Consider the following 24339-nt stretch of genomic DNA (forward strand, 5'->3'; position numbering starts at 1 on the left):
TTAATGATGGCTTTTATAGCCACTTAAAACATTCACCTGCAGGGAGGTATTTTTGCTGTATCTGCTAAGTGTGGTACCTAAAAATACCCACAATACCTAGAAAGTGAGAAAAAATGGGTCTTTTGCTTCAGATCAGTTTTATAATGGTTACATCTAATTCAAAGTGAATCAGCCAAGAAAAGAGGAGTTCAAGGAAGCCAGAACCTTTAATCTAGTTAATTAACAGGGGGATAGCATGTGAAAGCCTTATGTAAAATGAGAAAGCAATCTTATTCTGCTCAGCCTGGCTGCTCATTTGGTAGACGGGCAGAAGTTAACAAGGGACCTTGCAAATTATTTAATTGGCCACAAACTCAGAGTCTGCATCAGCCTTTTGTCCGTAGAACTGCACTTTTTTTATGCCTTCCCACAGAAAATGAAGGTGATGCTGCAAGACCTTCCTTCATTTCCACCAGGCTGCCAGAAGCTGGCCGCACACAGGTCAGTGGGAAAGGCGCGTTCAGCACTCGTGCCCCGCAGCTGCAGGGGCTGTCACTGCGAGTGCCCGTGACAAGCACGGCAGGGGCAGAGCCTCCACTCCTGACAAGGCACTCTCTGTAGGCATCTCATCACAGCCAGTGACGGCTGCTCCACACGGGAACCATTCCCAGCCCTCCTGAAGGGCTGCATTGATTTGGCCGGCGCTCGCCACGTCCCAGTCATGCGAAGGCACTAACAAGCAAATACAGGAAGAATTATGTATTTCCCTAAGGTGAAGAAAAGATCCAGATCTAAATAATTTAGCTCATCTTGAGATGTGCAGGAAGGATTGAACCGAACAAGCTAGCCGTGGCAATTGCATGGAAACACTAAACTGCAGAACAAAGTACGTAACTTTGTGACTTGATCCTGAAATGAGGCCTAATGAGGTTTAGGATAGCAAATATGAATGCATTGTTACGTTGTAATAATACTTGGGGGGTTTGCAATAATTAGTACAAATAATTGGTACAATGATTTTAAAATAATCTAATCTGTTGTCACCCTTTTTCTTGGTATTCACAGGTTGGACTTGATTTTTGCTCCTTAACAGAGTAAGGAAGCATCACCTCCTTTTGTCAGCATTCCCCTGTGAGGTCTATGCATGCCACACCTTTCCTACAGAAAACCACTTGGAATTTCCAGCCCAAGAAAACTGGAACATTCACGTACTTTGTTATTCAACTTTTAAAAATCTCAGTAGAGGAAATACAGAATCTCTGTGACATAAATCTCATGTGGTTTCTTTTCGCCATGGGGAGAAGCTAAACTAGCCTCCATCTTCAGAAATATTTGTCAAGTAATTACATTTTAATCCTAACTTATTTATGCCTAAATCCAGCAAGGGATTTAAGCATATGCTGATGCTTAACATATGAATTAGCCCATTAATTCCACAGTTAAACATCATACAAATACATCATACAAGCTTCTGATGGATCCTTTTTACTTCCTTATCTTGTAAAAAGAGTTTGATTTCTATTGTAAGTAGTGGATTAATTTTATCTGAAACACCACCTATAGGCTGGCTATTGCAAAAATAGTAATAATTTATCATAACCACTGCAAACTGGACAGGTCAAATGAGTTTATCTCAGTGCACATTTCTGTCAGATGTTTTCAATGTAACCTGAAAAGAGTATGATGGAAAATCAGGTGTATCACCTACCAACTAAACACAAACAAAACACAGTTTGTTTTGTAACTCTTCTTTAAAACAACAGATGCTATGTTAAATCTCATGTTCAGGCATTTATCACATCTGTTTTTCTGTTCCCTTGGAAAGTATACTCACAATCGTGCTCAAATTAATTGCAATGAGATTTGTCAGTTGAAACCTAAAAGGGAGTTCAGGGAATAAACAAAGAAGGAAATAATTGGTGTTTAAAGGCTTTAAACTTGTTTTCAGATGGTTCAAATAGGTAGAGCTTCATTACAGACACTGTTTGAGACCTGTTGCAAACTTCATGGGTCTCCAAGGAAATATGAGGTCAAAGGAAGAAGAGATGAAGAGGAGTCTACAGGGCTGTGAAGCCTGAAGGTGAAGGCTATGGACCTGCAGCACAAGCTGGAGAAGCCTTGATGAATCCATATTGTGGCCTCACAGCCTTCCCTAGCAATCACTACCAGCACAAGAAAAAAATTCTCACCTTAAAAACTAATAAATCTTCACTTCTCTTGTAAAACTGGAGTCTGCCTATGCACAGACACTGAGGAGGCTCCAGTAAAGAACCTTCATAATCACATTTTTTCCTTAATGGTTTTTATGAGAACACAGAAAAGTTTCCCTCCCCTTCCAAGCCTGGAGAGACCTGCAAAAAGCTATTGACAAAGACAGTCCTTTAACTCAGGAGGAGTAGAATTTGACTCAATTACTCTGCAACCTAACAGTAAGGAAAGATAAAAATATTGCTTTGAAGAGAAGGGTTTCCTTGTAGCAAAATTATATACAAGCACCTAATAAGATATAATCTAAGAGCTGTCATTCTTATAGGTGTCATTTTCTCTGTAGCAGTTCTGAGTGTCATTCCTGCCTCACTGCTACACAGGTAAGACAGCCTCGATCAGGCCATAAACCAGTTCTCTTGCCAACATCCCTGGCCTCTTGTAACTGTTAACCCCATCTTTTTGGCCAGATGATAACTCTTCCTTTGAGAGACTTCTCTGCCTTCACACTGCCTCTCCCAGTCCCTTGCACAGTCCATGCATCAGTCCTCCAGTTTCACCTTTGCTGTCTTCCAGGCATGTTACTCACACCTGTATTGCAACAACATTTGGTTCTTCCCGACTCCTTCAGTCAATGACTCTTGTCTCCTGAAGTCACCATTACTTTGCTCCATGGCCCAAGTGCATGGGGGTGTGTGTGACCAATGTCATCTTCCTTCCCCCAGGATCACTCCCTAGCAGTTTCTAGGGAGGCTCAGTTCCTCTGAAAACAGAAAGCTAACCAAGCTCAAGTGCCTCTGGAATTTTAAAGCAAAGTACATTCACTTCGTATCTCTATGTAGCGCGTCATGCAAAGAATAAACTGCTCTTTGGAAAGGAATAAACATCATTCATTGCCTGAGCATGTGGCTGTTTATGAGATGAGCTTCAGAAACCATCCTCCTCAAGGCTCCCGATGCTTTCTGCCAGTTGATTCAGCAGCAGCCCAGTGCTCTTCTCACTGTGGCCCTGATGCTACACATAAATGTCATTCCCTTAGAAAACAGCAAGAAGTTTAAAAATAAACAGCTTTAAGTAGACATAAACATTGTGGTTAGTTTTGAATTGGCTTTATTGAAATATCTGTCTAGGGTTCTGTTACTTCACACTTCAGAGGGCAGAACAACCAAATTCATTTCATTTAAGCCAAAAATTGCTTTTAAGTTGTTTGAAGGACAAAAGCCCCTCAAAACACAATTTACACATGGAACACAAGAGCAATCTTCACCTTTACTTTGGGCCCTTAATTCTGGTATTACAAAGTATTTCATTGATTTGAATTCAGTGAAGCAAAAGTAAATCAGATGTGGAAACCTGGTCCATCCTACCTTAGCTCTTTTCACAGTGCAAGCAGAGAAGTTCCTCAAGAAGCTTTAATTAAGCTAACTGAGGTACCAGGAGCAGATTTACTTTCTGTGGCCACTCCACTTGCAGAGCAGGCCAGAGGGAAGTGTTAGTGAATGTGAGTGAATTTTCTAGTTTTCCCCCTTAGAATGGGAAAACATCATGTGTGGCAGAACCTCCTGTGAGGCTCTAGTGAGCATTCCAAGTGGGGAGATGGGAAAATATTCTCTTACTACCAACAGTTCTTCTCAGCACACGAGCATCTACCTGAACTGTGCCCTGGAGACAACTCTAGCTCTGAGGAAGCAAATGCTGCTATTATAGAAACCTCTCCAGGGAAGCCCTATTGCTCAGGAAGTTTAAAACTAGGCCAGTCTGAATACTGGCAACAGCACCACAGAAAATGGATGGCAGAGGCTCTTCCTCAGCTTTCAGCTTTTGTGAAATTTCACTGTTGTTAACTGGGAAGCAGAGAGACTCTTGGTGCTGCAATGAACTGGATGTGAGGCTTTTCAACCAACATTTGCCAAGGTACTTCTCCACTGCCTTCTCCTTCTTTAGTGTTTTCCTTTGCAGATAAACTTCACTTAGCTTCGAAACTGCAAGTCACACTTTCAGCCCTGCTGATGGACTTACTCCCCCCAAGAAAAGGCTCCAGGAATCATCACTTCTCTTTTGGGAGGCAATAAAAGATCTCTTTCCTCATCAAGTCTGTTGCAGAAACACGAGGAGAAATTACACTTTTTAAAGTAACAAGAAAAAAAAACCCTGAAGGTTAAATAGCTGGGGAAAAAAAACAGGCAAAGCTGATTTCACAGGACTTTGTACTATATAACCACACACACCTCACTGTTTTATAAAATTCTGCCGGTTATTTGAATTATTGGTTTCAAAAAAAATCTTTTTAAAAGGAACACATCCACTTAAAAGCTGTACTAGTAGAGTCTCAGTACTAGGCTACATTCATGAAGACATCAACTGAAAAAACAGAGGAAAAACAATTTTTTTCCAGCATGTTTAACCTGGAGAGATGGACAACAGTTTTAGTGCAGTTCAAGAAGACCTTTTCTATTAAAGATTTAATCACATGAATAATCTTGCTGACTCTCCCAGCAAAGTAAGCTACCCAAGTCCTTGCAAGACCAGAGCCTTGCTTTCTCCTAGTTGTGCTTCCAAACAGAAGCTAAACTACTTTTCAAACAAGACCATGGAAACCCAAAGATACAGAAGTCCCTGCTTAGTCACCTGGTGGTCTGTTACAGCACTTGTTCTAAAGGTGCCTTCCCACCTGTAACACACTCTTTATGTTACATTATTACCCATGCTAAGTAGCTGGGTGTTTTCAGAGAGCAAGGACCGCATCTTTATTCAGTTTTGTAACCCACCCACTGTACCTTGTGCATATCCCATCAGACATGCCTCACTGACCAACCTCACATGCACTGCAAACGTACATCCCCCTTGGCCTTCTCTGGCAGCCACAGAAATCCAGGGGTTCTTCCTGCTCCCAGTGCTGATTTGTGGGGCTCAGCCCTACACACTTTGGGTGAAAAAACATCTTGTTTTCTGCTGAGGAGGTGTGCACTGTAATCTAACATCTATTTTATCACTAAACCATGACCTCCTGACCATATCAATATGCTGACATCTGTCCAACCCACTGATCAGCAGCACAAAGCACAGGGCTCAGCACCTTATTAGTTTCACACGAGGTTCTGTACAGAAACACAAAAGCCTTGAGGAACAGATGGAGAAAGCTTCCAAAATTTTGACCGCCCTTCAGCGTTGCCCCTGCGGAAGCTGCACCCACACCTGCAGCTCAGGCTGTGTCCCTGCTGGAGCAGGGTGTATGTCCATCCTGGTGGATGGCATGTGTCCTTGCTGGAGCACAGTGTGTGTCCATCCTGGTGGATGGCATGTGTCCCTGCTGGACCACAGTGAGTGTCCATGCTTGTGCACGGTGTATGTCCATCCTGGTGGATGGCAGGTGTCCCTGCTGGAGCACAGTGTGTGTCCATCCTGGTGGATGGCAGGTGTCCCTGCTGGAGCACGGTGTGTGTCCATGCTTGTGCATGGTGTGTCCCTGCTGGAGCAGGGTGTATGTCCTTGTTGGAGCATGGTGTGACCCCACTGGCCGCCCCGTCCCTCACCCCGCAGCACTGCGGGGGGAAGAGGGACAGTGCAGTTAACCCGGGCCTGCGTTTCGATGCCGCAGATACAAACGCCCATTGCGGGATGTACCCCTGCCTCCCAAGCCGGCTTGAACCACAACCCAGGGCTACCGGGCGCGTTCACCGCTGGCAACCCCCTCCTCTGCTCATCTTTCATTGACTCCTGCATCAACTTGGAGGACATCCCCCTTTTCCCTGCCCCTGGCTGTGGGGCGAGCCCGCTGCCCCCCGGGAGGCGGCGGCTCTCGGAAGATGCTCACCGGGGGAGATCCCCCCGCACGGCCGGGGGCGGGGGCCGGTCCCGCCCCTCTCCGCCCCGCCCGGCCCGGCTCGCCGGGGGCCGCGCCATGTGCCACCGCCCGCCGCGGGGCCGCGCCGCGCTCGCCGCCGCCGCGGAGCGTGCGAGGGGCGGGCGGGCGGCGCGGCCGGGGCGGCCCGTGCGGCGGAGCGAGCGCCGGCAGCGGGGAGAGAGCGGGTCCATGGAGCACAACCACCTCCACCTCCACAACGGCTCCCTGCTGGCGCACCACCGCTATGGCTGCGGCTTGGGGTACGCACCTGTCGTCTACTACAGCCTCCTGCTCTGCCTCGGGTTGCCGGGTGAGTGCCGCGGGACGGGCGAGGCTGCGGGGCCCCGGCACCGCCCGCCGGAGCGGCTCCTGCCCGCTGTGCGGGGCGGGGCGGGATGAACGTCCTCGGGCTGCCCGGGGCGCGCTGCCTCCGTGTGCCCGGCGGGATGAACTCGGGCGCTTCGGGCAGCATCTTTCTCCTCGGGCAGCATCTCTCTCCCCGGGCAGCATCTCCCCGCCCGGCGCGTTGCCGTCCCGGCGCTGCCTCCCTCTCCGGGGTTTGTCCCTGCCTGCCATCGCACCGCTGCTGCTGCGGCCGCTTTCCCACCCGGCCTCGGGCACCCTGACTTTGAACTTGACAGTACAGAGTCAGCCTGTCGTGAAGTTTCTTGTCGTTATCAATTTGGCCATGTGAGTGCCAGAGCGGTACCGAGACGGCCGGGTCTGGTCCCCACCGATCGTGTGCCGGGCCAGCAGTAAGCACAAGTGTAGCTGCCGAGTTTTTCTGGTGCAAATCTCCGCCTTATTGCCTGGGCTTTAGGAGCAACATGCCAGCAGTACACAACTTGGCTGGGGAAGGAGCACGCTGTCGGAATGTTAGCAGACAGTTGTCATGCTCCTGAGCCCATCCCTGTGGCTGGTGGAGCAGGACAGCACTTATAAAGTCCAGTCTTGGGGTCAGTGCACTGCAATGCTGACACTGAGACCCCTGAATACAGGTACAGGGCTTGGAACAAAGTCCCAGCTCACAGGCACCAGCCTCCAGCCTGTGTAACTCTCAGAGAAATTTCCTACTTAAAAAGGGGACAAAGACAATACGGAGATGCTGGAGATGAGAAAAGCTAGAGACATCCCAGATAGGGAAGGAAAGGATGTCTCAGTCTTGGGTGTGAACACCTGTGAGACACCGCTGCCAGCACGCAGGTGCCCACAGCTCAAAATGTGCAGATGCTACACGAGCATCACATCAGCAGCACTGTCTCAGCTGAGACAAGGGCTGAGCAGGTACCTCATCCCTAGGGGGCTGCCTGTGGCTGCCAGCGAGACACCTTGGCACGCAGGACCACCGAGAGCTGTTATAGTTACAGATTGGGCTCCAGTGGGCAGAGCTTAACGCCTCCAACCTGAGAGTAACTTAGAGTGATCCCAAGGACTGGCAGAATGAGTCGGGGCAAAGTTAGAGCAATCTCATGCACCAAGATGAACTGGTATTTTAAGGATGCCGAACAAGAGTTTGGTTGTTTCCTCGTACAGCTACATTTAAAGTGCCATGTGGAATGGCAAGCAGCAATGATAGTTAATAGTATACAATTTCTAAATGTTTTGTTCATCTTAATTCCTTCTTCAAGCAATTAATTCATAGAAAAATTTTTAATCAGACATGAAGAGAAGCCTGCCTCTGAACAGCACACATGCAATTACCACTCTGCATATGAATTGATGTTCTTTGTGTTGTTTTTGGTTTTTTTCCCTTCCTGGCTCATAATTAAAATTTGAACATTGGCTAATAGTTCAGAGAACTGGAAAGTTAAGTTCTGAATTTGCCCACAGAGGATGTAGAGCACAGGCAAGTGTCTGTGCTCCACAGCATTGACGAGTCTCAGCCCTGACCCAAAGAGACCCAGCCAGCAGGGATGAGGTGGTAGCTTCCTCTTCATTAATCCCTTAGGGGCTGCTTAGATGTCCATATAAAAAGCTCTGATTTTAACACCAGTCCTCTAGGAAATGACCAAGACCCTCTCAAAATTATCAGGTGAAGAAGTTGTCATGAAGCAGTCTGTGGCTAAGCTTGCCTTTGTATGTCTCATACAGGGGAAAGTCTTACGTGAACAGACAAGAAAAAAAATTTAATGAGTGTTCTGCACATACTTGCACCGGCTCCCTAAGGATACTGCATTGTAATTACAGACCTAATGCTGTCATTCTAAGAACATGGTTAAAATCAGTACACGATCCAAATTAGCAATGGTGACATGCATTTCCAAGGGATCAGACATCAGTTGATTAGAGCAGTGGCACCTGTGACAGTGCTCAACAGAACTAGCCAAAGCATTTGGTAGTGCAACACTGCTGAGTTCAATGAGCTTATATCAGGCATACATGTGCTCAGTGCACATGATCTGAGGATAACACTGGCACTAACACCTGAAGTCATTGCACAGGTACAGTATGTTGAATAAATGCACAGTATGCTGAGTGCATGAGAAATTCATGATTCTCACCCTTAGACTGCACAGAGATGAGAACAAGCTAAATATGTTTAGGGGAAGACTCACACAGCCATGCTTCATCGGGGATGGGGCACAGGGCAAGAGAAGCACTAAAAAGAGCTTTTCATGTTTTAATTTGAAAATTTTCTAACATTAGAAAATTGTAAAGGTAGCAGACTTTATTGGCTGTTAGAAAAAGAACTCTGAAGTATGTGGGATCTTAAGTAGCTTTGCATGGTGCCAAGAATTTAAGAGAAACACTGTCAAGGTTCTGTCCTCAGAAACAGCACTGGTGCAGTGTTTTGCTGAAATGGAAACAGTTAACTCATTGCCACAAATCTTAGAGAAAGACTGATAAGAGGAGAAACCGGTTAACTGTTTCTGTCTTTCCTGCTGTAGTGTCTGAAGGAAATTTCACTAACTCAACAACTCCACGTTGAGGCCAAGTGATGCCAGGCCTGACTGTGCATGCAGAGGAAGCATCCTTCCCCTACTGCCCATGTATAACCCAGGTACCTCAGCAGAGCCTGTTCTCAGCACTGGCTCCTTCTCCCTCTCTGTTCAACCAGGCACTAGAAAGTCTGTAAAAGATAGGGAGGAGAGAGAGCAAAGTGGACTCCCTTCATCCCTGCCATGGTATTTAGCACACAGAGGCAAGGGCCAGGCTGTGCCCTGCAAAGAGGGGCAACCACAGAAGCAGCACTACACCAACCTGTGTGACTGGTACCACGCACAAAGGTGGTTGCAGCTCGGCCGGGGAGGTCGTGCCTTCCATCAGCTGGGGCAGGAGGCTGCGTCTTTTCCCTCTAAGCAGAGGCTGACAACACAGAGACAGTTTTTCAAAACTTGTTATGAGTGCACATGTGCAAAGATGTCCCACAAGTGTGCGGTTGTGCTACCGGGAGTGGTGTGCCTCAGGAGCAGGATGCACGGAACAAGGAGAAACTGCCAGTACAAGGGTGAGGAGGAGAGCAAGGCAGAGGCACTGGAAGTAGGGTCATTCTCCTATTTAGAGGGGAGGGTTTCTCATTTATGGAGCTGTTCTGCAGCCCCTGCTTTACTAACCCTGCACTCCCCTTGTCTGTCAGTCGGAGAGAACCTTTGAAGCACCTGCAGTTAATTGGGAAGCAAGAGAGGGACTGCAAAAAGTCTTAATGGAAGTTTCTTGCTTTAGTGAGAGAAAATGCTAAAGAAGAGATGATATTGGCTGTAGGGGAGGGAATAAATTGCTCTGTTTTAGTCCAGGAGGGGGCTGGTAAAGGTGAGAAAGCAAAGAGCAGCAGGTACCACTCGGTCTGTCCCTTTGTCAGTGAGAGCTGCGCAAAGCAGCTGCACAAAATTGCTCCTGCTGTGGCCGGGCCACTGAACACAACCAGGAAGGTCAGGCACAGAAGCAACGCTGCTTGCTGCAGACACCTGGCTTTGACTTTAATTCCTGCTTCATGAGAAGATGCAGCAGCAACAGGCTTGCCTTGCAGGCAGCCACCTTTTCCATCGGGAGTAGAGTGTATTGGTCCTGAGAGGACAGAGCAGCAGCATTTCCTAGACCAGAGTCTGGCCTGATCAATGTTCCCAGGGCTCATCTCCTTCTGACAATGCAAGAGGCAGAGTGAAATCTGGCTTTCCTAGTGTGGGATTGCTGATTCCACTTTGCTCCTCAGTCAGTTGCCTACCTTGCTTCTGGGCCCTTGGCTTCTGGGGTCATCACATCCCAGCAACACAAAGCACAGGCAGGTACCCAGCACCCTTGCAGCATCCCCAGGAGGGGATGCCCCAGGGAAGAGCCGCTCCAAGCTTTGGGAGCCTGGTCCACAACTGTTTCTTTTATTTGTGCTTTAGGCTTTTACATAAAATCAGTCACAGATTCAGGACTTCACAAGCTTGGGAAAGCAGCTGGGACACACATGGATGCTCTCAGCTGGAGGGTACAAGGAGGTAATGTTTGTGTCAGACCAGCTGCTGAACAAGGTGTTGTGAGATGGGGACAACCCAGGTTATTCAAAGCCCAGCCATGCACAGAGTGCACTCAGAGGGCTCCATGCAGAGGGAGAGAAGCTGTAGTCCTGACCTGGAGGAACATGTAAGCTCAGCAGGGATGCCTAACTGTTTTAACACACTGTGAAGAGAGAGAGACACGTTATGGACCTTCCCCTAAAAAATGACAGACTGGCTGTCCTTGCTCAACAAGCCAGATGCTTCCCAGGGTGTTGGACTGACACACGGGTGCACTGTGCCCATGCAAACTGCAGTATAGCCACAGGAAAAGCTGAAACAATGGAGAACTGGTCCTTCTGGAGCCTTGTCCTTGTGTAAAGTTTGGAATAAGGAGGCTACGTGGGAGGTGTGCATGCCAGGATCATCATCCTGGCAAGGCAGGTCCCGTTGGTGGGCTGAGCACCCCTGATCTAAGAGACCACCACCACACAACAGCCCAGCTGTGTTCCCTCTGCTCCTTGGCACGAGTGGGGGAACAAGACCCAAGGAGTGTTGCCAGTTCTGTGCTTACAGCTGTAACCCTGTTAGTACCACGAGCAGGAAGAGAGACAGGTAGCAACGTTTGTTGATGGCTAATGTGGCACGTAATACCCAGTAAATACCAAAGCAGGCAGAAGGTAGTTGTACATACAGCACACAGCACTATAGAAATGTCTGGCTTGTTTTGAATTCCTGCCATCTGCTGCCTAGTATATTCTTTTGCAATCACAGTACAGGCTTCTGATTAAAGAGGGCATTTCTAGCACCTGAATAAATAGCCTTTCTCATAACAGCACACCTGAACAACAGGAAAGGAAGATCTGAAAATATGAGTGGGAGAATTGTTACATGTACAGTTATGACCTTGAAAAAACAGCACTCTTCAGCTGTCGCTCATTAGGCAGAGTTCACACAATGAATAAGAACCAAACCCTCCTGAGACCTGATTCAGCCACCCTTTCATTCAAAGACCATACTTTCTCTGACTTAAAATCTGAATTGGATGCAAGGCCAGTACATTGCATCCTACTTAAAAGAGGAAAAATAAATTGCCAGAACTTTAGCTCAGCTATTGGAACAACTGAAGGGCACTACAGCACATTTACAGTAGTACTACAGGACAGAGGGGAACAAAACTACTGCTAACATGCTTAAAATGAGTCATTTCCTATTGTAAAATGAATGCTTGTTCTGTAAGGAAAGAAGAATCATCTCAAAAAAGAATAAATTCATTCTGTTCCTGTACAGAACCGGTGACAGCAAGGTGTGTAGATAGGAGTGATTTAGTTTGGTCAGTACATCTGCAGACTGTGGCCACTACAGTCTTGCAGCCTGAAAAGCAGCATGTGGATGAACCCATGCTAATGCATGGATTGTGAAGAAGTTGATTCCACATTTCTGGACGCCACTACAGAGTACAACTGCTAGCTTTGGTTTTCTTCTGCCACGTCAGTAGGAAACAACGCTGTCAGGGCTGTAATGATAATGAGGTGCCATATTTGGGAGGCTCAGTAGACTATGAAGTGCACAACCTTGCATGGCAGGCTGCTAAAATGGATTGGGAAGGAAAAACTCCAGAGGAGATTTTTCCTTGAAATGACAACTACACATAAGAGAGAGCACAGCCAGTTTTCACGGTAGGTGGGTAATGCTGAGCCCCCGGTTGTGAAGAAGTCAAAACATTCAGAAACACTAGGCAGTCTAATATCCTGCTGTTCTTCATCCACTCCCTTATTTAGTTCTGTCCTCCTCATCCTCTTTCTGCTTCCTTCCATAAAATGGGGGTGAATCAGCAGAAACAAGCCAGCAGGAGCAGGCCTTCATCCGCATACAACGAAACAATTTGCTGTAGGCAAACAAACAACGCGGAGATGTCCTGATGAGGTGCCCTCTGCTTTCACACACCAAGTGCAAAGCAATCCCTGTCCACAAAAGCTTTCACCTTTCTGTTTCAGGTGGTCTTTTTGAGCCTATGATCTCTTTTCCCATTAGCTTTGAGACACCAGAAAAGGAAACAAAGCCGAAATTAACTCCTCGAGAACAGGAGACCTTACACACAAATCCGTTTTCATTCTGCAGGATACAGAAAAGTACATAAGGATCCTAAACCCCAATGTCTGGAGTGCTGTTGGTGCTGTTCTCAGAGTGACCTGATGAGACAAGATGGTATTGGGTTGCCCCCCAGGACACCAATATGGTTGTGCAGAGAGAATGAAGTAAAGGCAGCCAAGTAGGACCTGAATTAGAAGTACAGAAGACGACAAAAAAAGAGTTCTATCCCTTTATTCATGGAAGAGGAGAGAACCTTGCCTATTGAAACCTCGAACATCTTTTTCACTAAAATTGTTCCCTTCTACCAACTGAAACAGAGAGTCCTTGCAACAGTCGTTTAGCTTCTTCCTCTTTTCAATCATATGGACCATTGGCTGCACAGACAGGTGCACTAGAGGTTGCTTTTGGTTTCAAGACAAATTACCTGTCAGTCTGTTATATCAGACTAGGATATTTCTCAAATGTTTGTTCCCTCCAAGAGTGTTTTCTTCAATGTCCAGACTAGCACACCAAAGAGTGATATATCTAGTGTGGATGCAGTATAGTCTCTGTGGGGGGAATAAAGCCAAACTGCAATGGTTTTACATAGTCTGTAATTTCCTGCATATTGTGTAAAATTGGCGTAGTCTCTGAGAAAGCTTGGCCATGGGGTTTGCAAGCATGAGCTCCTACTGCATTAGCTAATGCTTTAGGAAGACATAAAGACTGGTTTATTTTAGCAAAACCACAATCAGAGGTAAAATCCTCTTAATTATTCATGTTCAGTAAAGAATTCATGCCAGTGCCCTTATGAAATCACATCCTCTCTCCATCCCAGTCATCCCATGAAACACCTTTGGCACCTGCCTCAGTGCTTTGGCATTTGGTATCAGAGGGGTAGAATGGTTTTGTCAGCCTTGAGCTCAAGTTACTCAGCCTGGGACCTCTTACACTGTGCTGACAGCCCACATGTAGAAGCCACAGACACCTGCCAAATGAGACACCTGAATTGCCTTGAACATCTCTGTCTGTCCAGATATGTTGCATGAATAACCAAATTCCTTTTATGATTTCTGCATTATTTTGCAGATTGCTTTTTCTCTTCCCAGCATCAATTTCCATTGGAAAGCTTTACTGCTCTGGTAGCAAAATGTGAGGCTAGATTTTGAGATGTGCATTTTAGACATTTTTATCCTTGTGTGAGTGCCTCTAAGAAAGGCTTTGGGGAGGCAGGGGAGAATTCCTGAGAGTCATTAGAGACTTTCTACCCTGTAGGCCCAGCTCAGGAAAGGCAGATGAAGAGGGTGAAGATGGCAAGAGGAGAACCAGATCCCTGTCACGTTCACACACATGTGTCACCAGTGAGCACAAACCAGACCTTCCCGTGTCTTAGCCCAGTGTTCCTTCTCATATTGCAGAAATAGCCCTATTTTATAAAGACTATGAAAAAATCGTACTCCAATGGTCTAGGAAAGCCAAAAGCAGCGCAGTGTAATTACACCTTTCTGCCAGACAAAGCTACTGCACTCCAGCCTCAGTGGCTGGCAAGGTTCAAAGTGAATACCAGCCACTGGCACCTCCATGCCATTACTGCATCTGTGGCCTCCAACAGCGAGGAAGTGCTTTTCCTGGATTAAAATCCTCCTCTGGCCTCCATGACCCACTGATGGCTAATGCCAGCCTCAGAGCAGAGTACCTCATTCACTGCATCCTTCCCCAGAGCCGTCTCAGCTAATAAATGCTGTTAGCGAGAAAAATGGCCCCAGAGGCCAGATTTCCTTGTCAGAATCCGGCCTCTGGCGCTAACTCGTTCATTCACTCGTGACTTGTAAGTGCAAGGCCATGCTGTGTTTTCTCTGGCAGTGACTAACCCAGTCTCCTGCATATAAAAGGGAGTTCAGGTTGTCCTGTTGGCCATCCTCTACCTCCAAGTTCTCTTTCACCCTCAGAACTGGTGTGGTCTGTCCCTGCATGTGGGATTTCTAAGCACAAACCACATGAGAGCCTTCCTACAAGATGTGAAACCTGCTCCAGTAGCAGTCCTACATCCGTGTCTGCTGTAGTTTTTATGATGCTCATTTTTTTTTTGCTTATATTCCCCCTCCATCCCCACGGAGATAATGCAGGCACCAGCAGAAGGGGCTGACAGCTCTTCCCTCCTGGGGGTGCCTCGCCGTGAGCTGTTCGACAGCGCTCAGACAATTGAACAGCAAATAAATCCATTTATTTTCAAAAATCAATCCTCACAGGAACTCCCAGGGAAGCAAAAACTTGTGTTGCGCTAATTATATTCTATAAAGTATCTCTTTACGCTTCACAACAGTTTAAGGAAGGATCTCAGGATATGATAATAAAAGAGAGGAACAAATTGAGGCACAGTTCACAGAGACTGTCCCCATCTGCTCTAGTGCTGAGTTTGATTCATATTGGCTGTAAGAGGAAAACGTGGACCTGCCCTATCATTTTTAAGGGCAAACAGCATCCAGGGGTCATTTTCAAAGGCCACATAACCAGCTATAGCCAACTTCAGTAATAAACAAGTATTTAAATTGCCACAGCAATTCTGAGTTTCTTTTTAAATAATTCCTGTTATGTAGCACTTTCATCAGAAATCAACCCTTGTCATCAGCTTCCCCAGAGAGCTCCCACACAAAGTAAGGGCTAAATGCCATCCTTATCTCCAGCCTAGTAACTATTGGTGCATTAGTAACCGTGGTCAGATCTGGCTGCTGGACACAGTACCTGTTTACATTTGAATATTGCCTCCTAGTTTAGAGGAAATCACCTATTGCCATCAAGCCAAAACATCCCTTGTTCTCACCGTATATTTTTAGCATGTTGTACTTCCATTCTCAGAGTTTCTAAATCTAAGACCGAGGTGTTACTAACATATTTTCTAAAGCAACTTAATATTTCCCATTTGTAAGCTGTCTCTCTGTGCTGGTCAGGTGACTAACGCCAGGCCTGCAGAGAAGTTTCGTACATTGCACAATTATTTGTGGGGATCCTAGGGATCCTAGCAACAACTGTATTGGGTAAAAGATGTCCATTATATTGTGTGGCCTAATGTTTATCACACTCAGTGAGCGACACTCGTGGCTACTTCATTTAGGTGGTTAGTAATGCTGAACTGCTGAGCCACACAGCCAGCCTTGTCCCCAGCACCACGGCACTGCTGCTCGTATTGTAATGGCTGTTACACTGCATGGGCTGCTGTGTTCGTGCAAAGTGCTCTCAATTAAAAAAAACCCCAAACCAGAAAGCCCAGAAATACGCCTATTTCTTCTTTACACAGATACAATTGCTCCTGCTTAAGCTCACGTGCAGTGGTGATAGTCAGTGAAAGGAGCTCTTCGAATCCCCTGCAAAGGCCGTCCTTAGACACTATTTGAGCGATGACTGTAATCCATGAACTAAGAAGCTGGAGAAAAAACTGTGCCCTTAGGTCACAGGCACTGCTTTGAGGAGGCACAGAAGATTGCCTGGGCTCTGCAGCCACGGCAGCATGGCTTCAGTATGGGAAGTAAACCCAAATCCACATGAGAACCAAAGTTACTCCTAAAGGGAGATCCCTCTCAGACATGCAGAACCCTCCAATGGCGTGAATTTCAGTGCTACAGTTTGTACTCAGAAGCTGATAAAGTCAGGGGAGACGTCAAAGGAAAGATGTGAGCGTCCCATGATGAAGCCTGGATGAGTTAGAAGGTTGCCATATTTTGAGCAGTGTGGGCCAAGGGTGTTTGGGTATCAGAGACCTTCAGACACTGTGCCTCAAAGGCATCCTCAGGCCTGAAGGGAAAGAATTGAGACTGCCATTTCATACAGTTGCTTCTAATCATCTGCCAAAGGCACCTCAAGGCTTCAGCCAGCTAGTCCCTAATCAAGCCCTGGTTCTCAACCAGATATTTATAAATTCAGAATACTGCACTGCAGCAAGCGACGCTGGCATAAATTCCCATCTGTCATCCCCTAATCATCTCCCAGCACAGTGATCAATCTCTTTCAAATTCAAATGATCTTAACCACTTAGTATCTAGAAAAAACACTGCAAGAAATGGGCAGTGTACCGTCCAGGACAATTTAGGGGTGCTGACCTCCCCAACAGCTGTGGCTCCACGTATGTTACAGTAGAGACAGATACTTTTCTATCTCCGTCATCACCATCTCTGCCATAGTCCTCATCACACACTACAGTATTAGTGGAAGGATTAGGGTCAGCCAGGTTAAAATATGGTTGCAAATACTCTTCCATCACCTTTCACCCACAGTGGGTAATTTTTGCCCACAGGAGAACAAAAGAGCAGGACTTACAGATACACTGGCACAAGGACACAGTTGTTCACACAGAGCTGTGTGCCCACACATTTTCCATTTTACTGAGTTTGAGGCAGTGTTTGAGGACACACCAAGGACTAACTCAACACTGGCTAGGAAATGGGTGAAGGACTGAGACATTCATAGCCCATCTACACTTCCCCTATACAGTATGCAGCAAGAAAAACACTCACAAACCCTGTGCTAAGACACTGTCACACTGGCAACTTTCTGCTGCACCCCAGTATATATCTGTTTTCACAAAGTAAGTGATGTTACTGTATTTCATATCATCCAGCCAGAAAAGGCTTGAATGTGATCCCAGGGAAAGCATTTCCAGTGCAAGATACAGTAACCCTTGCAGAAAAAATGGGATAGAGCTAGCATGTATTTTGTCAGATCAATTTTCTAATCCAACTCACCAGGCAAGGCTTTGCTGGCCTTAGATGAATAACTTGCACTTCAGCACATGCTGTTACTGCCATGGCTGGTAACCCTGAGAGGCAGGGGCAGAGGGTACAGAGGAAAGGACTGATCATAAATTTGCTCCTGTAGCAAAACTGAGTGGGGTTATTAGAAGGTGTAGGGAGTGGATCTGCTGTGCCTGGGCACAGCCTGGCTTCAGCATCCCTGCAGGAGCTGCTCTGACAGTCAGGCCAGTTACCAGCAGGGACCAGTGTCTTGAGACATCCCTCTTGCTGCACGCTGGCTCCAGCTGCTGCCACTGGAATGAGTCAAATCCAGAGGATTTAAAGAGAAGATGCGCCCCATGGGTCACATCCAATATCTGAAGCCGAGCCAGTCAGTCTGTCTGGCCAAAACCAGCAGTGGCTGCAGAGCCATGATAAACACTCCAGCTCGAGGATTTCCTTGACAGTACATCACTCACTGCACCTCCAGGGCTCATCAGCAGGCACAACAGAGGCATTTCGTAAGCAAGTAAGTGAAAAATGACACAGCAGTTCTGACTGTATCACCTCTTGTCTCCCACGTCTGCTCTGAGCTGAAATCAATGCAGTTGCATTCCCATTAATGGAGGACAGAATCAGGAAAATTCCCCTGAAGGCAATTCGAGACGATACCTTGGAAAGATCATGCTGCCTTTTTTTTTTTTATAATATAGGGAAGGAGTCAGTTGATTGTCATGTTTTGTTTAGTTTTGTTCCAAGATACAAAATTAATACATTAAGTTAATACAAAAATAGGTGAGGGCTGGTGAAGGCTGTTAGTCAAAATCATTCACTCTGCTGCAGTTCATTTCCCTGGTGGCAGAAATCCGCTTCCAGACAGCAGGCTTTGAAGGCACTTATGAAGGAGGAAGTTTTTTTCAGTGCCAAGTAAAACAGTTTTTAAAAAATGAGCATTTCCAGTTGTAGGACGTATCCTAAGTTATCATTACCTTAATGTCAGCAACTTCCTTTCTCTCTGATTTAAAGGAATCCTTACAAGTATTGTTGATTTGTTTTGGGAAATCCATCAAAGCTGGCAGAAATGTTTGAAGCACTGAATGCACAGAAGAGGTGATTTATAGAACACTTAGGAAAGTATCAACTACAAACATTTGGCAGCCTCTTGTACACCAGAGCTCTGATTTTTAAGCACTACTTCAAGTATTATTCTAGCCAAGTGATACCAACTTCTAATGGGAACAATCTTGCCTGTCTCATTCCAGCCATAGTGATAGTAGGAATAATAGAATTATTTTTTTCCCACTTCAAGACTACACAGTAAGTTCTAGTAAACGAGAGCAAGTAGTTAAAATTTGGCTGCACCTTAGTGCACCAGGAAAGCTCTCAAGGATTGCAAAGGCTGTTTATATTTATGGGGAGCTCTGCCTGGCCAGGGGTTGTAGGACTGATCCCTTGTAGCACTGGTTCAAGAAGACATTAAAGTATATCTAAGTTTAACCAAAGCTTTAGAAAACTGAGGCAAACCAGGCAGTGACAGAGCAGAGCAAAGACACTTCAGCACTTCACCACAATATTATTTCACTGCCATGCAGTACATCTAGGTGACGGGTCTGTATTGTGGCCAGAGAGTTGCAAACAGGCGCTTTTTGGGAAATTCAGGGATGTTTACACTCCTACTGAATCAGAACATCCATCATGTCTGATGTGACCAGCAGGATTTCATTTAAGGCTAAATTATATCACTTTAGAGGAAAAATGCCTTCCAGCTGAAGGACTTCTAAAGGGCAGCTCTGGGTAAGCAGGCAGGTCTTGGTGGAGCTGACTGTCTCAGTGGTGGGAAGGGAGATGCTTCCCCAGAGCCCATGAGTAGGAGAGCAGGTCAGACAGGAATGACTGAATCACAGAAGAATCTCAGGAAGAGCTGAGGACACTTGTTTCCCTGAAAGTCCTTCTCTCGATTGGGAGCCCACTCAGTCAAGAGAGAATTACCTAATCCAGGTGGCTTTGGTTTCAGTTCTGAAACAGTCAGGTACCACAAGCTGGGAAGAGAGACAAAATGTGTTTTTCTCCAGAGCCCACCCCACCCTTCTCATTTGTCCCTGGTTAAACAAAAAAGTAAAAAAAGCAAGGTGAGAACCAAGGGAAAATGTGCATGTGAGCTATTAGCTTTTTACTCCTGCTACCCCTGCCTCTGTGTGCATGGACAGGGGGCCCAGAACCCTCTGCTCAGGATGTATATTCCACAGCTGAGAGCAGGGCCACATGCTCCTCCCATTGCAACAGTTTCTCTGAGGGACCTGACTGTGGCATTTTCCTTTTGGTTTAAATTTAATAAAGGTGATCATACTGCCAAGTGCTTGAGCAGCTCCAAACAAGCGCTCAGAAAAGCTGGTGTTACACCTTAATAGCCTAACTTTGCGTTTCTTTCTCCACAGCAAACATCTTGACAGTCATCATCCTCTCCCAGCTTGTAGCTCGCAGGCAGAAGTCCTCCTATAACTATCTTCTAGCTCTGGCTGCTGCTGACATCCTGGTTCTCTTCTTCATCGTCTTTGTTGATTTCCTCATGGAAGACTTCATCTTAAACAAACAGATGCCTCAGGTACTGGACAAAATCATTGAGGTCTTGGAATTTTCTTCCATCCACACCTCCATTTGGATTACAGTTCCACTAACCATCGATAGGTACATAGCTGTGTGCCACCCGCTGAAGTATCACACAGTCTCCTACCCTGCTCGTACTCGAAAAGTCATAGTAAGTGTCTATATCACCTGCTTTTTGACCAGCATTCCCTACTACTGGTGGCCCAATATTTGGATTGAAGACTACATAAGCACATCAATGCATCATGTCCTCATTTGGGTCCACTGCTTTACTGTTTACTTAGTGCCCTGCTCCATCTTCTTCATCCTGAATTCCATCATCGTGTACAAGCTGCGGCGAAAGAGCAATTTCCGACTGCGAGGGTACTCCACAGGGAAAACAACAGCCATCTTGTTTACTATAACTTCTATTTTTGCCATACTTTGGGCACCAAGAATCATCATGATATTGTATCACCTCTACGTGTCGCCTATAAACAACAGCTGGGTGGTACATATCGTGTCGGACATCGCCAATATGCTTGCACTGCTGAACACTGCAATTAATTTCTTTCTCTACTGTTTTATTAGCAAAAGATTTCGCACAATGGCAGCTGCCACACTGAAAGCCTTCTTTAAGTGTCAGAAGCAACCTGTGCAATTCTATACAAACCATAACTTTTCCATAACGAGCAGCCCTTGGATTTCCCCAGCCAACTCTCACTGCATCAAAATGCTTGTTTACCAGTATGATAAGAATGGAAAGCCTATAAAAATATCACCATGAAAAGGGCAATAGCTGGAGTTTCTGGGTGCAAGTTCCTTTCAAGTGGTTACATCTTCGGGATGTAATTTGCTGAAATGGCTGTTTTGAAGAGTGGTCATTTGATTTCATTTCCCTGGGAGACCAGGGGCAGAGCAGACTGTCAGGAAGGAACAGGAGCGCTTGATTTTAGAAGGAAAAGTAAGAAGGCAAATGCCTCCATCTCTTATATAGCATTTTGAATATGCTTCAGAGTTCAAGTCTTAGTGTTCAGCCGCCCTCAAATGTTTTGCATCCCAGCATCAGTGCAGTCCAAAGTCATTGGAGGGGCGAAGCCACAGCAGTGTTTAATTACAACCTTTTAACACACAACAACAAAACCTTGCTCGACTGTGTCGTTTGCTGTCGACAAAGTGAATGGATGCTTTTGTGTACTGTGGAAGGTGCCATTTCTGATGTGTGCACTTGCCAAAAATTATGTGTTGAATCTGACACAAAATGCCACCACACACAGTTTTGCTGTCAAGACCTCGTTGCAGGAGGCAGCGTGTGAGACACAAGTGGTGACAAGCCCTTTTGTGGCTCACTTGAACAAGGCTCAAGGACTGATACAGTACCTGTTGCAGCTTTGACATGGAAAGCAATCCACAAGCTGTCAATAGTCATGTAGTTTAAGTTGTTATTTAAGAATGTGACTGAGACAGAGGAGCTGGAAGGAGGGAGGGAGGGAAGTTTATAGAGCCAAGAACAAAAGCAGCATCTTTTCCCAACTATTTCAGTTATGGTGTCTAAGGACTTTTAAGTTTGAAACCAAGTCCTGCCTGATGCAGAAGTTCCACCAAAGTTGCTTCTGTGAGGTTTGGAGTGATCAGAGCCTTCAAGTTCCTTCTTAATCAATACAGATTCTCAGTTATCCTCCATGTTCAGGCCTTTAGGGATTAACATATGAAAACCTCAACCTAAGCTTTTCTCCTGATGGATGATGCCCTTCTGTTGCAGATTTGCCATTTAATTGTTAAAAACAATTATGAAAGAAATTCATTAAATACCCAAGAGCAGTAAAAACATAAAAGCCTTAGTCTAAGCTGATCTAAGTATTACACTTACTTAAAGTAGGTTAACTTCTTTTCCTTCACACTCAAAAAACAGCATCCCATCAATGCTGAGTGTAGGAAATAAGCAGAGATTTACAGGAAGGCTGAAAACGTACTTCTTTTAATTTCTTTCACTTTCAAATCTTTGCATGTGGTCTCGGAGCCACATACCACAACCTTTTTGTTCTATATTGGGCACTTAATGCAGCCTCACTGATGTGAGAGCAGTGAAGGTACATGGTGAACACAAGCACAGTGTGGTCAGTGGACACAGCAGCTCCTCAGTAAGTACCTTGGTGCTAGCACTGCATTTGTGCCTGTGTCCATCTCCAATGCCAGCAGAGAGCTCATGGTGCATCAGGGACTAACATAGAGGGTCCTTTCAGAAGGGATCCAATCAATCCCACTGCGGTGGGATCTGAGGGCTGAAAGCATCTCTCTAAAACCCATGGATGGCTCAGCTTTGGTGCATTTTCCCTAAGAAATGCCAAGTCTGCAAAAGTCTTGGACAACAGCCTGGTTCCCCTCTGCCACACAGGGTGGGTTTGCACAACACCTCATACTGACATCCTGCAAGAGCTAAACCCACAAACCCGAGCACAGAAGGGAAGGGCAGCAAAAGGCACAAGGTGTGAAAATCCGGTCCCCAGGCAAGGGCTGGCTCTTGCATGGAGGGGTGTTCTCAGGAGAGATCAGGGCTGCTCAGTTTGGTCCAAATGCCCAGGGCCTTGGGGAGCACACGCCCCCCAGTCCTCTCCCACTGGCAGAGTGTTTGGGAGAGCTGCTCAGCACTCCTCTTGAGGTGCTCAGGCACCCCAAGGACCACGCAGGTCAGAGCAAGGAGAGGGGCACATCTGGGGAAATGGGGGCTGAGAGCAAAAGCTGACGCTTTCCACCTTCACCACCGAGGGCATGGTGCCCACCTAAACATCCCCAAAGGGAAATGAAGAGCCTCTCAGTCTGTCAGCTGTTTGCCCCTGTGATCTCAAAGCTTCACCCTTGCAATGATAAGTGCAAAAGGGATGCTGAGCCTTGCTGTATTTTTCATGGAACGGTTAAAATTATTGCTTCCTTTAGTGGTGTTTTACAGAAATTCAGTTTTGTGGCCATCCCTTCTGCCCTCCTCTCACAAACCTCTCTCTGGTCTTTGTCAGTTGATAGTAACCAAAGTTACCTTATGGAAAAGGTACTGTATGTCTCATTTTGGGAAAACACTGTATTTATAACTTATTTTTATTCTACATTTGTTATGAGGAATGCTTGTCTGAGTTACATGTGAATGAGTCTGAAGTGCAATATCTATATAGATAAGTGGTTCATTTTTGAGAATGTATCTATGGGGAAAAAAACCTATTTATACAAGAATTTCACTGTTCTACTTAATATGATAGTAACCTTAAAGAAAATAGTGAATGTTTAGGGCTTTTATTTATTTAAAAAATTTCAATTAAGTGCATGGCATATGCTGCCATTCACATGCTGTGATTTATTAATTTTTGTAGCATAATGGTTATCCTGCAGACTATCAGTGTTGTCTGATCTTTTCTGTCCTGATAATGTATTTTTGTAAATGACCATATTTAAAAACAAAAATCTTTATGTATATTTTATTTCCCCATGAAAAATAACCCATTAAATTCTTGTAACTTATTTGGAAAAACTCACAATACTTTTCCATATCATTTTAGAAATGACAAGGTGCAATTTTCATGTACAGTGGATTGGTCATTTCACTTCTGATAATTTAGGGCTTTAAAAGCTTACTTCCAAAGCCCTTTGAAGTCAAAGGGAAGGTTGCTAGTGGGTTTTGTGGTTGGTTTTTCAAATCCCCATCATTTTAGGAGGGCTTTGGATCAAGCTGTATCCTGTTAACAGACATTCAAAGCCAGTTTGGATAATAAAGCCTTGACTTTTTAGTCTGCCATATGGGAGCTGCTGTTGATAATACCTGCCTTATTTTTGGTTGTGTGAAGCATTTTGCAATGACTGTTGCTAACTAACCAATGTCTTGCTGTATTATTTGTACCTCCTAATTTGCCAGTAGTAAAAAAACTTAACCAAGCACATGTAGTGTCATTATTTAGGGAAAAAGTATCCCGGAGACAAAACCATCTCTGTTGTGGAGATGGTCTTTTGTACTCTAATTTATATTTCAAATGTCTACAATTAGAAAAAATAAGCTGTGAATGGACAGTTTTACAATTACTTATAGGTATACATCCTTGAAGACCACAGCTAGGAACAAAATACTTTTTAGATGAGTTGCTGGTATATAAAATTATTATGAGACCTATCAGCTATTTAAATTGTGAATATTGATATTTTCATAAGTAGACAATATCTTGTGTTTGACAAACTTGTTTGTATTATAATAAATTATGAGATGGTGCATAACTTACTATTGTGTGTGAAGCTATTGTTTGATTTATGGATTCTTACAATATACTTCTGATTTACAGATACTTATGATACACTGCAAGTAAGATCAACCCTTGGCAACCACAGTCTTAGATTATGGGTGTTCATTTCCTGAAAAAAAAACTCTGAAATGTAAGATCTATAAATTATTACTGGCCCGATTCTTCATTTTGAAGAAGAGATCCAGCTGCTCTAAGTTAAGTTTAGTTAAGTTAAAGTCAATGAATATCAGTGG

The 24339-nt window shown here is 45.3% G+C and overlaps 1 protein-coding gene across 1 annotated transcript; it reads left to right on the top strand.

Annotated features, from left to right (window-relative positions):
* The first annotated feature begins 6185 nt into the window (after positions 1-6185).
* On the top strand, positions 6186-23964 carry GPR139 (G protein-coupled receptor 139). Its single transcript, XM_051809207.1, has 2 exons — positions 6186-6338; positions 19682-23964. Exons 1-2 carry the CDS (start codon positions 6218-6220, stop codon positions 20614-20616), a joined length of 1056 nt encoding a protein of 351 aa, XP_051665167.1. The 5' UTR covers positions 6186-6217; the 3' UTR covers positions 20617-23964.
* Positions 23965-24339: the final 375 nt, after the last annotated feature.

Source organism: Manacus candei, unplaced genomic scaffold (assembly GCF_025592945.1).
Source record: "Manacus candei isolate 608988 ecotype Guabito, Panama unplaced genomic scaffold, ASM2559294v1 h1tg000002l, whole genome shotgun sequence".
Taxonomy (NCBI): Eukaryota; Metazoa; Chordata; class Aves; order Passeriformes; family Pipridae; genus Manacus; species Manacus candei.

Bases quoted from the DNA above. Each gene is read 5' to 3' on its own strand.
- GPR139 (XM_051809207.1), top strand. From the start codon at position 6,218: ATGGAGCACAACCACCTCCACCTCCACAACGGCTCCCTGCTGGCGCAC. The intron at 6,339-19,681 runs GTGAGTGCCGCG...CTTTCTCCACAG, and splicing joins GCTCTGCCTCGGGTTGCCGG to CAAACATCTTGACAGTCATC.